The sequence below is a fragment of the Panthera pardus genome, unplaced genomic scaffold (assembly GCF_024362965.1).
Source record: "Panthera pardus isolate Hobbes unplaced genomic scaffold, ASM2436296v1 HiC_scaffold_20, whole genome shotgun sequence".
Classification (NCBI taxonomy): domain Eukaryota; kingdom Metazoa; phylum Chordata; class Mammalia; order Carnivora; family Felidae; genus Panthera; species Panthera pardus.
Window position 1 is genome coordinate 26,330,083 of NW_026526766.1, and position 13,092 is coordinate 26,343,174.

The 13,092-nt window shown below is 35.4% G+C and overlaps 1 protein-coding gene across 3 annotated transcripts in view; it reads right to left on the bottom strand.

Moving 5' to 3' along the window:
* Positions 1-13,092, bottom strand: part of AGTPBP1 (ATP/GTP binding carboxypeptidase 1) — a 162,087-nt gene that overhangs the window by 21,788 nt on the left and 127,207 nt on the right. For all 3 annotated transcript variants that reach the window (XM_053907839.1, XM_053907838.1, XM_053907840.1), the window contains exons 18-23: positions 11,828-11,915; positions 8,281-8,425; positions 5,606-5,759; positions 4,394-4,574; positions 2,775-2,904; positions 1,431-1,562 (exon numbers count right to left, since the gene is read on the bottom strand). In XM_053907839.1, coding sequence (XP_053763814.1) covers positions 1,431-1,562; positions 2,775-2,904; positions 4,394-4,574; positions 5,606-5,759; positions 8,281-8,425; positions 11,828-11,915 — 830 coding nt within the window. The remainder of the gene's footprint in view (positions 1-1,430; positions 1,563-2,774; positions 2,905-4,393; positions 4,575-5,605; positions 5,760-8,280; positions 8,426-11,827; positions 11,916-13,092) is intronic.

Sequence of the window (13,092 nt, forward strand, 5' to 3'; positions counted from 1 at the left end):
CTAGAAAGAAAGAGAATTCAGAATTAGAACCAAAGGCAGATATAAAAATTAGAATTATTAGTGTGGAGGGCCACCTGGGTGGCTCATTCAGTTGAGCATCTCAACTCTTGATTTCAGCTCAGGTCATGATCTCACGGTTCCTGGGATCGAGTGCTGTGTCGGACTCTGCACTGAGCTTGCTTGGGATTCTCTCTCTCCCTCTCTCTCTCTGCCCTCCCATGCTCAAAAAAGAGACAAGAGAGAGAGTGAGTGAATCTCACACACACACACACACACACACACACACACACACACACACACACACAGCTTGAGCAGGGGAGGAGCAGAGAGAGAGGAAGGCACAGAATCCAAAGCAGGCTCCAGGCTCTGAGCTGTCAGCAGAGCTGATGCAGGGCTCAAACTCATCAACTGTGAGATCGTGACTGAGCCAAAGAATATGCTTAACCGACTGAGCCACTCAGGTGCCCCAATAAACATTTTTTTTTTAATCATTATTAGTGGAGAGAAGAGTGATCACCCACTAACTGCTGGCACCACTGGAGAGCCACTGAGAAAAACAAGCTGAAGTCACTCTTTAGTAGTTCAGTTCTGACTGGATTAAGAATTTAAACTTAACAATTAGCAAGTAAAATTTCAAAAGGAAATTAAAAACAATAAACATGGAACTTTATTTTTTAAATCTTTGGATGAGATTTCTAAGCCTCAAAACCCAGAAGGCATTTAAAAAAAAAAAAAAAAACCAACAAATCTGATGCAAGTTTTTAATTATCACACAATTAAAAAAATGTTTTTTCAATATATTTGTAAAAGAGTTATTTTCAAAACAATAATAATTAGATGGCCAATGTAAATGTAAGCATAGTCATTTTATTTATTTGGGAAAGGGGAAGAAGAGAGAGGACACCAAAAAAGAAAATGTGCCTTTGAATTTCTGCTCAGGGCAGTGGTATGCTATCAAAATTCTTTTGGGAAAAAAACCTGGGGTGTTTTGTTTAGGTGCAAATACAGTAGGAAAGCCACTGTGCCCTTAATGGAAAGCACATAAGATGTGACGCAGTAAGATCTTCCTTCAGTCCTGGGCATACCTCAACACATACCCAGAGGTGTGGAAACATGGTACGTAACAGATGGCTTTATAAATCGGCACAGGAAGGATGTACTGTTTAATAAATGGTGCTGAGACAACTGGTTATATATGGGGACACTAAAATTAGATCCCCAACTCTCATACAAAAATAAATTCCCAATAGATTAAAATCTAAATACGAAAAGCAAAAATTTTAGACTACTTAACATGAAACGATCTGCAACAAAAAATGGCAAAATGGCAACACTTGCAGAGTCTGAGTGGCTGGGATATGTTACATTAGTTTCTGTAGTGTTATACGTGTTTGAAATCCCGAAAGTCCAGACTTATCTGTGATAATTACCCTGTATCCTACATCTTCCACGACATCACATGAAGCTGCATTATCACTGGTATGCCATACTGTCTCTTTGATGCTGCAGCCATACATAAATACATTCTTCTTTCGGGAGTGGCCATGATAATCACAATAAACCTTGAAAATATATTTTGAAAGTTAAAAACCTCCAAATTCATATATTTCCAAATAAAGCTAGTTAATAACAAGACAATAAATAGCTCTGTGTGTCTTTGCCCTTTCATTGTAACAGAGCCACCATTTAATAAGTAGAACTAATAAAAGTAATAGTATCTAGTTCTGGAAAGGATCTATGATTAATTCTAGAATGGCTAAATCCTTTCTAGGGCCTGCATCAAGCCACGAGTTCCACTCTAATATACCTACTATTCACAATTTATTTGTATTTATTTTTGAGAGAGAGAGTGTGAGTGGGGGAGGGCCAGAGAGAGGGAGACAGAATCCAAAGCAGGCTCCAGGCTCTAAGCTGTCAGCACAGCGCCCAATGAGGGATTCGAACTCCCGGAGTGAGAGATCTTGACCAGAGCCAAAGTCGGACGCTTAACCAACTGAGCCACCCAGGCACCCCCTCTACTATTCACAATTTAAAAAATAATAAATTCAGTCATAGGTCAAATCTACAGCAGCAGTCATCACTGATCCAAGGGTTATTTGAAAATTTAGGTAATTTGAAAGAAAGACAATGTGCTCATGAAAAACACGATTGAGAAAAGGGTAGTATGGTTTCAATTTAATTTTTAAGAGCAGCATTTTTAAAATGAAAAATGAAGAACAGGACTGCATGTCAATGTTCACCTTCTGCAAAGTTTTCCTATCTTTCCCAGAGGAAGATTACCTCATTCAAACAATAATATAACGGGACATTCTATGCAAAAGCTGCTGAGAACAGAAGCAGAATATATACACAGTCCAGTAGTGTTCAGCACTGTGCCCACGCCTTCTCTCATGTGTATACTCGAGACTTACTCGCTTCAGAGTTCACTAGCAAACTCAGAAATAAGCTTCTACCAGTTTGAGAACTTGGAAGACACATCCTGTTACCTTACTGCTATTCAAACAGTGAAGTTCAATACCTAAAACTTAAAACCAGGAGTTACCAATATTCATAGACAAAAAAGATAAGGAAAGGGCTCAGGGGAACACTAAAAATTAAACCTGACAAAATAAGAATACAAATGCAGTGTATTAATTACACACGTAATTAATAACAGAAGAAGATATTTGTAAAAAATTGCTTTTGAAATTAACACTTAGCTTTTATAACCAGAATATACTGAGTCATTAACTAACAAAATCATTTCTGTGACTAGATAAAGTACAAATACTTACCAGTGGTAAATGCTTCACAGCGGCCAGGTATTGTAGCAGCCCCTTAGCATGGTAAATTGTAGGATGTAAATCTGGATTTGGACTTTGCCACTGTCTATTCAGATCCTCTCCACTTAAAGAACAGCGGTGACTACACAATATAAACACAAACATTAGTACTGATAAACTCTTACCTATATTTGATTTTATGATTCTATTCCAGTAAATATTTCCAGTGAATATACTAGTCACTAAATAAACACTTATGAAGTATTTGCTTCGTGCAAGATCTTGTGTTACATGCATTTAACTGTGGCAAGCTTTCACATTTTTAGGTCAACATTTTCAAGCTATAGAAAAAAATTAATTCTCAATTCTGGGGTCTTATTCCAGACTCTCTAAAATTTACTAATGTTCCTATTTTCCATTCTGATTTCATAATAATCATTTGTTATACTTCAACACCGTGTACTTTGATTGTATTAGTTATTATGTAAAAGTACTATCTGGGCTGGGCCCTCCTAAGAAAGGTACGTATATGAAAAGTCTACATTCTTTTTTGACTATTATTTTTATTTGAGAGAGACAGAGAGAGAGAAGGAGAGTGCCAGGGGGAGAGAGAGAGAATCCTAAGCAGGCTCCATGCTCAGTGTGGAACATGACATGGGGCTCGATCCCACAACCCTGGGATCATGACCTGAGCTGAACTCTAGAGTTAGACACTCAACCGACTGAGCCATCCAGGTGCCCCAAAAGTCTACATTCTTGTAAAAATTCAAATACATTTTCACTTATTTCAGGTAGTAAGTACCAAAGCAGAGCAGAAATTTAAGCAAGCTATCAGAAGGTGGTAACAGAAATGTAAACAGAATTCTAACTGGTCAATATGTTTCTGAATTAAAACTAGACATAAAATGCCATTTTAATTCCATAACGTATTACCTAAAAATAAATTATTCTGGTTTTTTCATTCAAAAACTTCCTAAAATGTGAGAAATATTCATGCTACATTTAGTGAATAAATAAAATATGGTATCCTCAGCTTTGGAGACACTCATGACAGCAAGACCAAATTCCCATCTTTCAGAAACAGAGTTTTCTAATTCCCACGAAAATTAAACTGCACTAACTATAAGCCATCTCCACCTAAAAAGAAGTTATCTTCCATTATTTCCAGTCTAAAGAATTCCTTCTGTCAAAACTACACCACCTCCTATCAGGACGAGGTCAGCAGATAGAGCCAATATTCCATATCAATGGAAAGAGATCCCAGGAGATTCTAAGTCTTAGATCAACTCAAGATCATGTCACTGACAAACAAAAAGGAATATAAGAAGTTATGTTAAAGACCTTATTTATGTATTCTCATATCCTGACATTGTGATTTTTCTAAAACAATTCAAGCAAGACATGAAATCATACTCTCATGGAATACAGAAATTCTCAAAATATCATACTGATACATAAAATGTATTTTCATTTAAAAATTCATCTTAGATGAATTCCCCACCAAAAATTTCTTCGTTCTAGAAACATCACTCAATTTGTTTTCCAAATTAGCCTGGATGCTATTATTTTGACAAGTTTACACAGGATAGGCACATAACCTATAATATTTCTATAATGATTGCTTAACTTACTTTCCATTGATGACACCATCTGGATTTAGCATAGGGACAATTTTAAAAATATAGGATTCTCGTAAGCTCTGAGCAGTAGGGTTATTACTCATGAGATACTCCAATGTTCCTTTCATTACCCAACTTGCATTAGTTTCTCCAGGATGGACCCGAGCAGACAAGAAAACGTAAGGGCGATTTCCTAAAGTACACATAAAATTTCAAATTAAAATGAACAGCTACTAAGAGTCTGTATAATGTTTGACTTTGGGAATATAGAAATATTTCTACTCAATTGTGAGTTCTGATATAAATTCATACTAAAACTCACTGTGCACCTACTGTATCTGAGCACTGCACTAGGCCCTACAGAGAAAACAGATACACAAAACCCATATATAAGCCATGTCCTAAAGGAGTTCATAATATGAACGCAGCACAATAAATAGTATTTGAGTTTTATTTTCCAATGGTTAATCTAACATAGAAAATTAGTTCTTTTATATAATCTTGCTTTTATAAAGAACAAGTATTGGGGAAGTTTTAAATATAAATTTATTTTTCATGAAGTCATGAGGAAAATAGGGAAATACCATTTTACCCCTGTTTTACAGTTGCTATGCTAAGCACAGATGAAGTATATCTGTTCAAAGATGAACAAAGAAAAACAGTTTCACTATGCATTTCGATACACAGGTCTACAATGTGACCACTCTGCTCACCTGCTCGTGTTTTCAGGCATATCAAGCTATTTCTCTTTCCTGAAAACACCTCACCTTCTTATCAAAATTAGGGCGCTTTCTCATTTTCCTATCACAGCTGTACATCTGAGGCAATTTTAAATATATAAATGTCAGGAAAAACCAACCAGCTATTTGGTGCTAGCATCAAAGCACATGATGGGTTTCTGGTGGTTTGATTTATAAACAAAATTAGTTGTAAATTTTTTAATTAATGGTATTATCATATGAACTCTTAAAACATTTTGTTGTATTACACAACAAAGGTAAGAACTACAGAATATGCATATCAAAAGAGACCTCAGAGATAATCTCATGCAGCTCCCTCGTTTCTGAGATGAGGAAACTGAGGCCAAGGGCTGGGCAGTAATAGGACCGAGACTAGAACCCCAGACTTCTGATGCCTGTTCTAGTCCTGTTGCCCTTACAAAACATATATGAAGCAAAGGAAAATAAGAATAATTGGCATTTTGAGTGAAGAAGACAGACTTACTGAATTGACAGATATGTTCATAATAATTAGACTCTGGCATTGCTGTTATAGTCACCAAGGGACAGGTGTTTCCAGACAGGGTTTCACATAACACATCTTTTCGAAAATAGATTTGCTGAGGATTGTGTGCTGATTCCAATTTTTGAAGATGCATCTTGATAAAAATTTAAAAGCAAAGTATACAATCATTTAAAAACTCCCTAAGATAAATAGAAATAAATGCATCCAGATCTCGACATAACTAAAAGCGAATCAGATTCCTAATCCCTTCTCTGAAACCCTCAGGGAGCCAGAGGTAGTTCAAACATCAGTTATTTGGAGCAGTTGAGAAAGGGCATAGCTACAATGCATACACCATTAATTCTGCAAACCCCCAATGGGGGTGGCCGTAGCAGCCTGTAATAAGCCCATCATTATTTCTGCAGCAAAACATGTGAGGAGTCACTCAAAGCGGAATCAATATTCTAAATAAGCTCACATCAATTCAGGCCAGGCTGCCAAATGGGCTAGGAGAAAGCTTTTGGTTTTCAAAGCCTTTTGAATTTTAAAATTATAAGTGACTGTAGACCGGCAGAATGGGGTATGTAGCACAAAAATTTTTTAACAACTTTTCCTGATTTCAAGATTCATACAGATTCAATGTAAAATGTCTAGAAGACACAGAAAGTACAAAGAAAAAATTTTAAACACCCATAACTGCATCACCTAGATTACTACTAACAAATACCAATGTAACCTGCTTTTACCACTTAATAATTTACACACACACACATATGTTCATAATTACAAACACTATATCAGATCATTCAACAAGTGAAATATGTGTCTTTTGAAAACACAAGTTTTAATGGTTTTAATGTATGGTTATCCCATAAATAGACTGTTCAATCCCCCTTTTTTTTTTTTTTAAGATACTTGGTTTCTAAACTTTTGCCTATGTTCATTCACATAATCACAATTGACTATGTGCCCACTATTTCTGTGAGGGACACTGCCCGGGGATGTGTGAATGAATATACCCTACCTTTGGAAAAATACAGAGTGCTGTGAGAGCTTGTCATCAGGAATGGGGAGCCTAGCTGAATCTCGACAGTGTGGAAAGGTCTCCTAAAAGAAGTTACATTCAAACCAAGATCCAGAGGATGAGTGAGGAGGGCAGAGGGGAGTGTGGCAGGAAGAAGGAAGGTATATGGGAAGACCATGATGTAAGAAAGAGGAAGGGCATCTTACAGGACTGACAAAAATTCATTGCAGCCAGACCGGGAAGAGTGAGAAACAGAGACTTAACACAGACTGAAGGGCCTCACAGGACATTCTTTCACAAGGAGCAGCATATATACGCATACTGGTAATTTAGATAATGAAGTGACATATGCATAACCATTTGAAAAATGAACAGGTATATTTTTTACTGTGAATTAATACCATGGATATTAACCTAGGATGAGGATAAACTTTAGAGTTATTTTAGTTCCATTTAAAGACAAATATTAAGTAATAGTGCAAACAGTATGAGGACATGACAAAAATTGTTACAAATAGTAGGGAAATGATAGAAATGAACCATGGTAAGAATCTCAGACTTCATAAAAATGGCAAAAGAAATCACTAAGCTTTAAGCGGGAGATTTATGGGACCACACGCTCCCATCACGAAGCCCTCCTGCTCCAGTGTGGGGAAAGGAGGAAAGAGGACAGAAGTGAATTCTAGAACACCAGTTAGAAGAGGCGGCAGAAGTCCAGATGAGAGACAGCAATAATGGCTGGAAAGGTTGTGGCAGCAGCACTGGCAAAAGGAGGGGAATTTAAAATATACTAAAAAGGTCACATCAGTAAAGAATAATAATATGTAACCCTGTGTGTAACAGCACTATATACTTTGATGCTGTATTATTCAGCACGGAAAGATAACTGATAACACCTTTATTGTAAGTTGTAACTTTTATTAAAACAAAGTCAGCCACACTGAGTGTTCTAAGCTTTGCTCTCTCTTCTGTTCAGTGGAGTATGTTTCTCTTCTTTTCCCCTAATAATTTGGAAGCTTGTTTCTAATCATAGTGTTCCAATCTCTCTCTGGGTAAACCGATCATACCTCTTTGATCCATAATTATTACGAAAGACTTTCTGTACTAAGAAGAAAAAAATCTACCACAGTAACTACTCGATTAATTTTTTAGTTTTGTTTTACAATGTAAGTACTCAAACATCTCAAAAGAACTCACAAAACAACTCTTACATCTTAAATTCTAAAGAATCTGGATCTAGAACTCCACACCAAACCACTAAAAGAAATTAATTCCCCACAGAAAAACTTACACATTTTTCTATTGCTAGATTTTCTATGAGATTCAATGCCTCTCATTAAACAAGTGGAAGTCTCACCTAGTTAATATGTGTAAATCATGGAATCTTAGAGAACTACAGATTTCTATAAAAAGGTGGAGAGTAAAAATCTTTTAAAATTTCCTTAGTATTTCTACTAAATAAAAATAAAGACTACATTCCCATTTTATTCCCTTAATGTTTTCAACAAACATGGTATTCTTTTCTAAAATATTCAGCACTGGATCTTTTCATTTTATTAAGATATTTAATTAAAACCCGTCTTCCCCCAATTATCTGACACATATGCATAGAGCACAATAAGAGCCATAATATAACTTAATGAGTTCTCACCTGTAAAGTTGAATATGTGTATGGATAGTGATAAGCAAAGTAGCAAACATCATCTTTATGTGGAAAATTGACAGTGAATGTAATTGTATAGTAGGATTTTCCCTTTTGCCCACCTGCAGCAACTGAACTTCTTGAGAAGTGATTTCTGCAATAGAAAAGCACAAAACCTGTTTACTTCTTCCACACAAAAGTTCTGAATCTCCTTGCTTCTTTATGAAACAGAACTTCGGGTGGGAGGAAACACACGGTTCATAAGGTTAGCTTAAATATTCTATAAAAATTAGAGTTGGTACTACTGAATCAGATAAATGCTATCAGCCAACATCAGTTTTCACTTGTGAATTTACTATCAAATGGAGCTGAGACTCCTCATCAATGAAAAGCTTAGAACCTAATTCCTTGTTACCAGACACATTACCGGATCTTGGCCAATTATCATCAATGGTTACTACCACCATTAGATGGAAGGCTAATGACCATCTTTAAAGCAGATGGATCAGGGGACAATACCTAAATTCACTATCAATCTTAAGGCTACAAAAAAAAAAAAAAAAAAAGAAAGAAAGAACCAGACATGATATGTTTCCGGACATAAGGCAATAGGAATTCACGGCACCATCTATGAAGTATTCTTGCCAAAATCAAACCTAAAGTTGATCAAGCTTCTAAATCTAACTACTAGTTTATAGGAAATCAGTGAGATAGAAGAATTCATTATCACCACAGGCATGCAATCAGCAAAACCCCAAATGTGGAAACTCTGGCATGACAGATGACCCAGTTTCTCCAACAAATAAAGGAGAAATAACAGAAAAAAAGGGGGGGGGGGACCTAATGTTGAAACAAACAAACAAACAAACAAACAAACAAACAAACCTGCTGAAACTCTAAAACAACACTTATGAGACAATTGGGGAAGTCTGAACAATGACTGGGTATTTTATTGTATTAGAGAATATTCTTAAGTGTGATAAAAGCATTATGGTTAGACTGTCTTTAAAAAATCTCTAAGAGATATGGGGTGCCTGGATGGCTCAGTTGGTTAAGCATCTGACCTCGGCTCAGGTCATGATCTCACTGTTCCTGACTTTGAGCCCTACATGAGGCCCTCTGCTGTCAGCTCAGAGCCCGCTTGGATCCCCTCCCCTCTCTCTGCCCTTCCCCTACTTGCACTCACGTGCTCTCTCTCAAAAATAACAAAAAATTAAAAAAAAAAAAATCTCTAGGGGCACATGGGTGGTTCAGTCAGATTTAGCATATGACTGTGGCTCAAGTACTTATCTCATGGTTCATGAGTTCAAGCTCAGAGCCTGGAGCCTGCTTTGGATTCTGTGTCTCCCTCTCTCTCTGCCCCTCTCCCACTCACTCTTTGAAGTATTTATGGATAAATATGATATCTGGAAATGCTTTTAAAAATTCAGTGTGGGGTGCCTGGGTGGCTCACTCAGTTGAGCAGCTGACTCTTGATTTTGGCTCAGGTCACGATCTCACAGTTTTTGAGATAGAGCCCCGCATCAGGCTCTGCAATAAGCATGGAGCCTGCTTAAGATTCTCATTCTCTCTCTCCCTCTCCCCAGCTTGTGCTCCCTCTAAAATTAAAAAAAAAAAAAAAAAAAAAAAAAAAATCTTTATTAAAAAAAATTCAGTGTGGAGGTAGGAGTGAAAGTATTCCTAAAGCAAAGCTAAACATGTATTGATAACGGTTGAAACTGGGTGATGAATACATTATCCTATTGCTTACTCTTACAAATGTTTGAAGATTTCCATAATAAAAAGTTTTTAAAACTACACATTACTTTCCAGACTTTAAGTATCACTGACATTTGATGGCCTAAAGATTGTCTATCAACCAACCTAATCTCTAAAATTTCAGATCATCTTCTATTATTTAAGTCATGAACTGAAGAAAATCCATGACCAACAATTAGATTTACTTGCACACACATAAACATGAACGGTATTTTCAAACCAGTATAGTCTTCATTCACTTAGCCACTATATCTTGAATACTCAATGACAAGGTGCTGTGGGCTGACGAAAACACAAAAACAAGTTCCAGGACTAGTCCTTGCCAACTCTTTTCCCCCAAAAGTTTAACATCTAATCAGAGAGGTATCGATAACACCACATTAGAGCTATATATTTTATAAGTTACATTCTCTTATATACTGGTGGAAGTCCTTTTACTCTCATTTTGCAAATGAAACAAACAAGCATCCAAGGACTTAGCTCACGTGAAAAGTTAAGACACATGCAAAAATAGTAGATTTTATCTTCACTATCTGGATTTCAGGCTTCAGGAAAGCAAGTAGTGCTTGCTGCACAGAAAACAGTTAATAGGCATCTGTTGAATTGACCTGAATTCCAGTTCCAGATCTGGAAGTAGCCAAAAGAAAAAACAAAAACTAAACAAATGAAAATCTTCACCATCCCCCTTACACAGAACAGAACCACCACCTGTCATGTTACAACCATTCACTTGATAATGTGGAAAAGAAAAACATTCATTGATTGATTATTTCTATTCCAACTTTATGAGAAAGAGATAAATAAGAGTATTTTTATGTTAGCCTAGCAGTAAAAGAAATATGAAATTTATACAAGTACAGATGAAATGCATATAATCTTACATTTCTATCCCTCATTTACTATTGATTTTGCTAATACAAGTAAGGGGGAAATCCTACTGAGATGAATTCCAAGGAACACTGTCTTTCTCAGAAAGTAATAGCACTTAAGATGCAGGTTTTTCTAAAACCTAGAGTCAGAAATCTTCTGATTTCTGAAGGAATATTAGTGCTACTTAAACCCACGATAAAAATTCAAAATCCACTAAACAAAAATGTCAGGATTAAGATTAATAACAGAGAAAACACAGGGAGGTCAAATGAATTCAGCGGAGGAAGTTATCTAGAAATATATTACATGCAGAAACAGTAAAAATGAGAAGCAAAGTATATGATAATCCCAGATTACTTAGATGTGAAGTTGCAGAATAATCCAATCATTCCACTGAAGCAGTAAGTGATTTCGAGCACTGATTTCTAACTTGATTAAGTAGATGACCTATTTGAGGTCAAATTGAACTGTATAAATTGATGTAAGGTAACTATGGAATATACCTCCAGGTAAAATATTCTGGAAATTAAGATGAGGTAAATATTTGTATGCAGAAAAGAATTATACTTAATATCATCAGAACAACAAAAAGCCACTGCAAATTATTTCCTAGAATTCCTAATTTCCGTTTAGTCAATGAAGTTTACATGGCTTAAAAGCTAAGAAAGTTGAGGACACATAGCTATCTAACTGGTGGAGACAAGATTTGGATTAAGTCTGTCTGTCTATAGGACAGATTTTATTTGTACTAAATTTACCACCTCAATGAATCTCAAATTTTAAAGGACTCTGTTAGAGATAACAGTAAAGTATATCACCACAGTTCAAATAATGCAATAATGACTCTAGTTTCTAATCTTTAAACTGAAACAGAATGAAGTTAAGATCCCCTTCTGTCAGCTGATGTCAATATTCTTAGAATACTTACTTGTAATAACAAATGTCGGTTCCCACACGAATCCACCATGGTCTGGCATTTAATGCTTCTTGAACCGAATACATGAGTGGTTGCATACCTTTGACAGAGAGATTTAAAAAAAAAAAAAGAAGAAGAAGAAAAAGAAACAAAGAAAGAAAAAAAAAATTCTTTTCAGAGCTTCTGAGTTAAAAATTAATCATTCCATTATAGAAAGCACCAAATGTTCAGGAAAGCTAAAAGAAAATACATTTCAGTTTTTAGTATATATAAAAAAATATGAGATATTTCTTTACAATCTCCTAAATCAATCAATGATATGCTTTTAATCCCAATTTACCTAAAATCGGATTTCAACTTTAGTGAGAAATCATTAAGCTTTTTTCTATTACCTTTTCTATATTAGATTAAAAATGGTAAGTAAAATGTATTTCTTGGAACAAGTCAAAGCGTCAAAAATATATGAAGAAACAGTATTTGATCATACTTCTAACTCTCCAGGGACCCCCGTCTACACTGAGGTTAAGGGAGAAAATGCCACCAACATGTTAAGATTGTTTTCTTCTTCAAACTTCTCCACACAAATATGTGCTTATAGGAAGGAAAATGTAAAGGGACTATTAGCAAAAATAAGATTAAATATATAGCATATTTTCTTGGGTAGTTTCAGAAATATATTCTACATATAAACTTTAATATTATCCAATTTCATAAAATCGTGCACTAGGCTTCTAACTAGAACTAATGAAATTCATATGTTAAGTTTAGAAATGTTGACAAATTTTACGGAGATCTGATTTGACTTTCCTTATATTCTAACTTAAAGATAGAACCATTTTTTTTTTCATTTTCCTGCTACAGAACCATTTTGTTAAATTTAGCTCTGAGTATTTTGATTAGTGTTTCATAGTCTCTTGGGTTTTGTACATACGTAAATCATATAATTTGTAACTTAAAGTATTTGGCCTCCTCTTTTAGTATTTGTATCAGTCACTTCATTTTCTACTTTTACTGTATTAGAAAAATGATACAACCTTACAAGTGATTCTGCATATAGAAGAACACAACTCTGTCTTGTTCCTAATTTTAATCAAAATGTTTTACCACTTGATACAATATTTGCCAATTTTTTTTTGCATATCAACTGTATCATGTTTAATAAAAAGAGGTAACATTGAATAATCTCTATGTGCTAGACACTGCTCTAAGCATTTTTACATGTGTTAATTCATTAAATACTCACAACAACCCTCTGTGGCAGGTGCTATGATTACTCC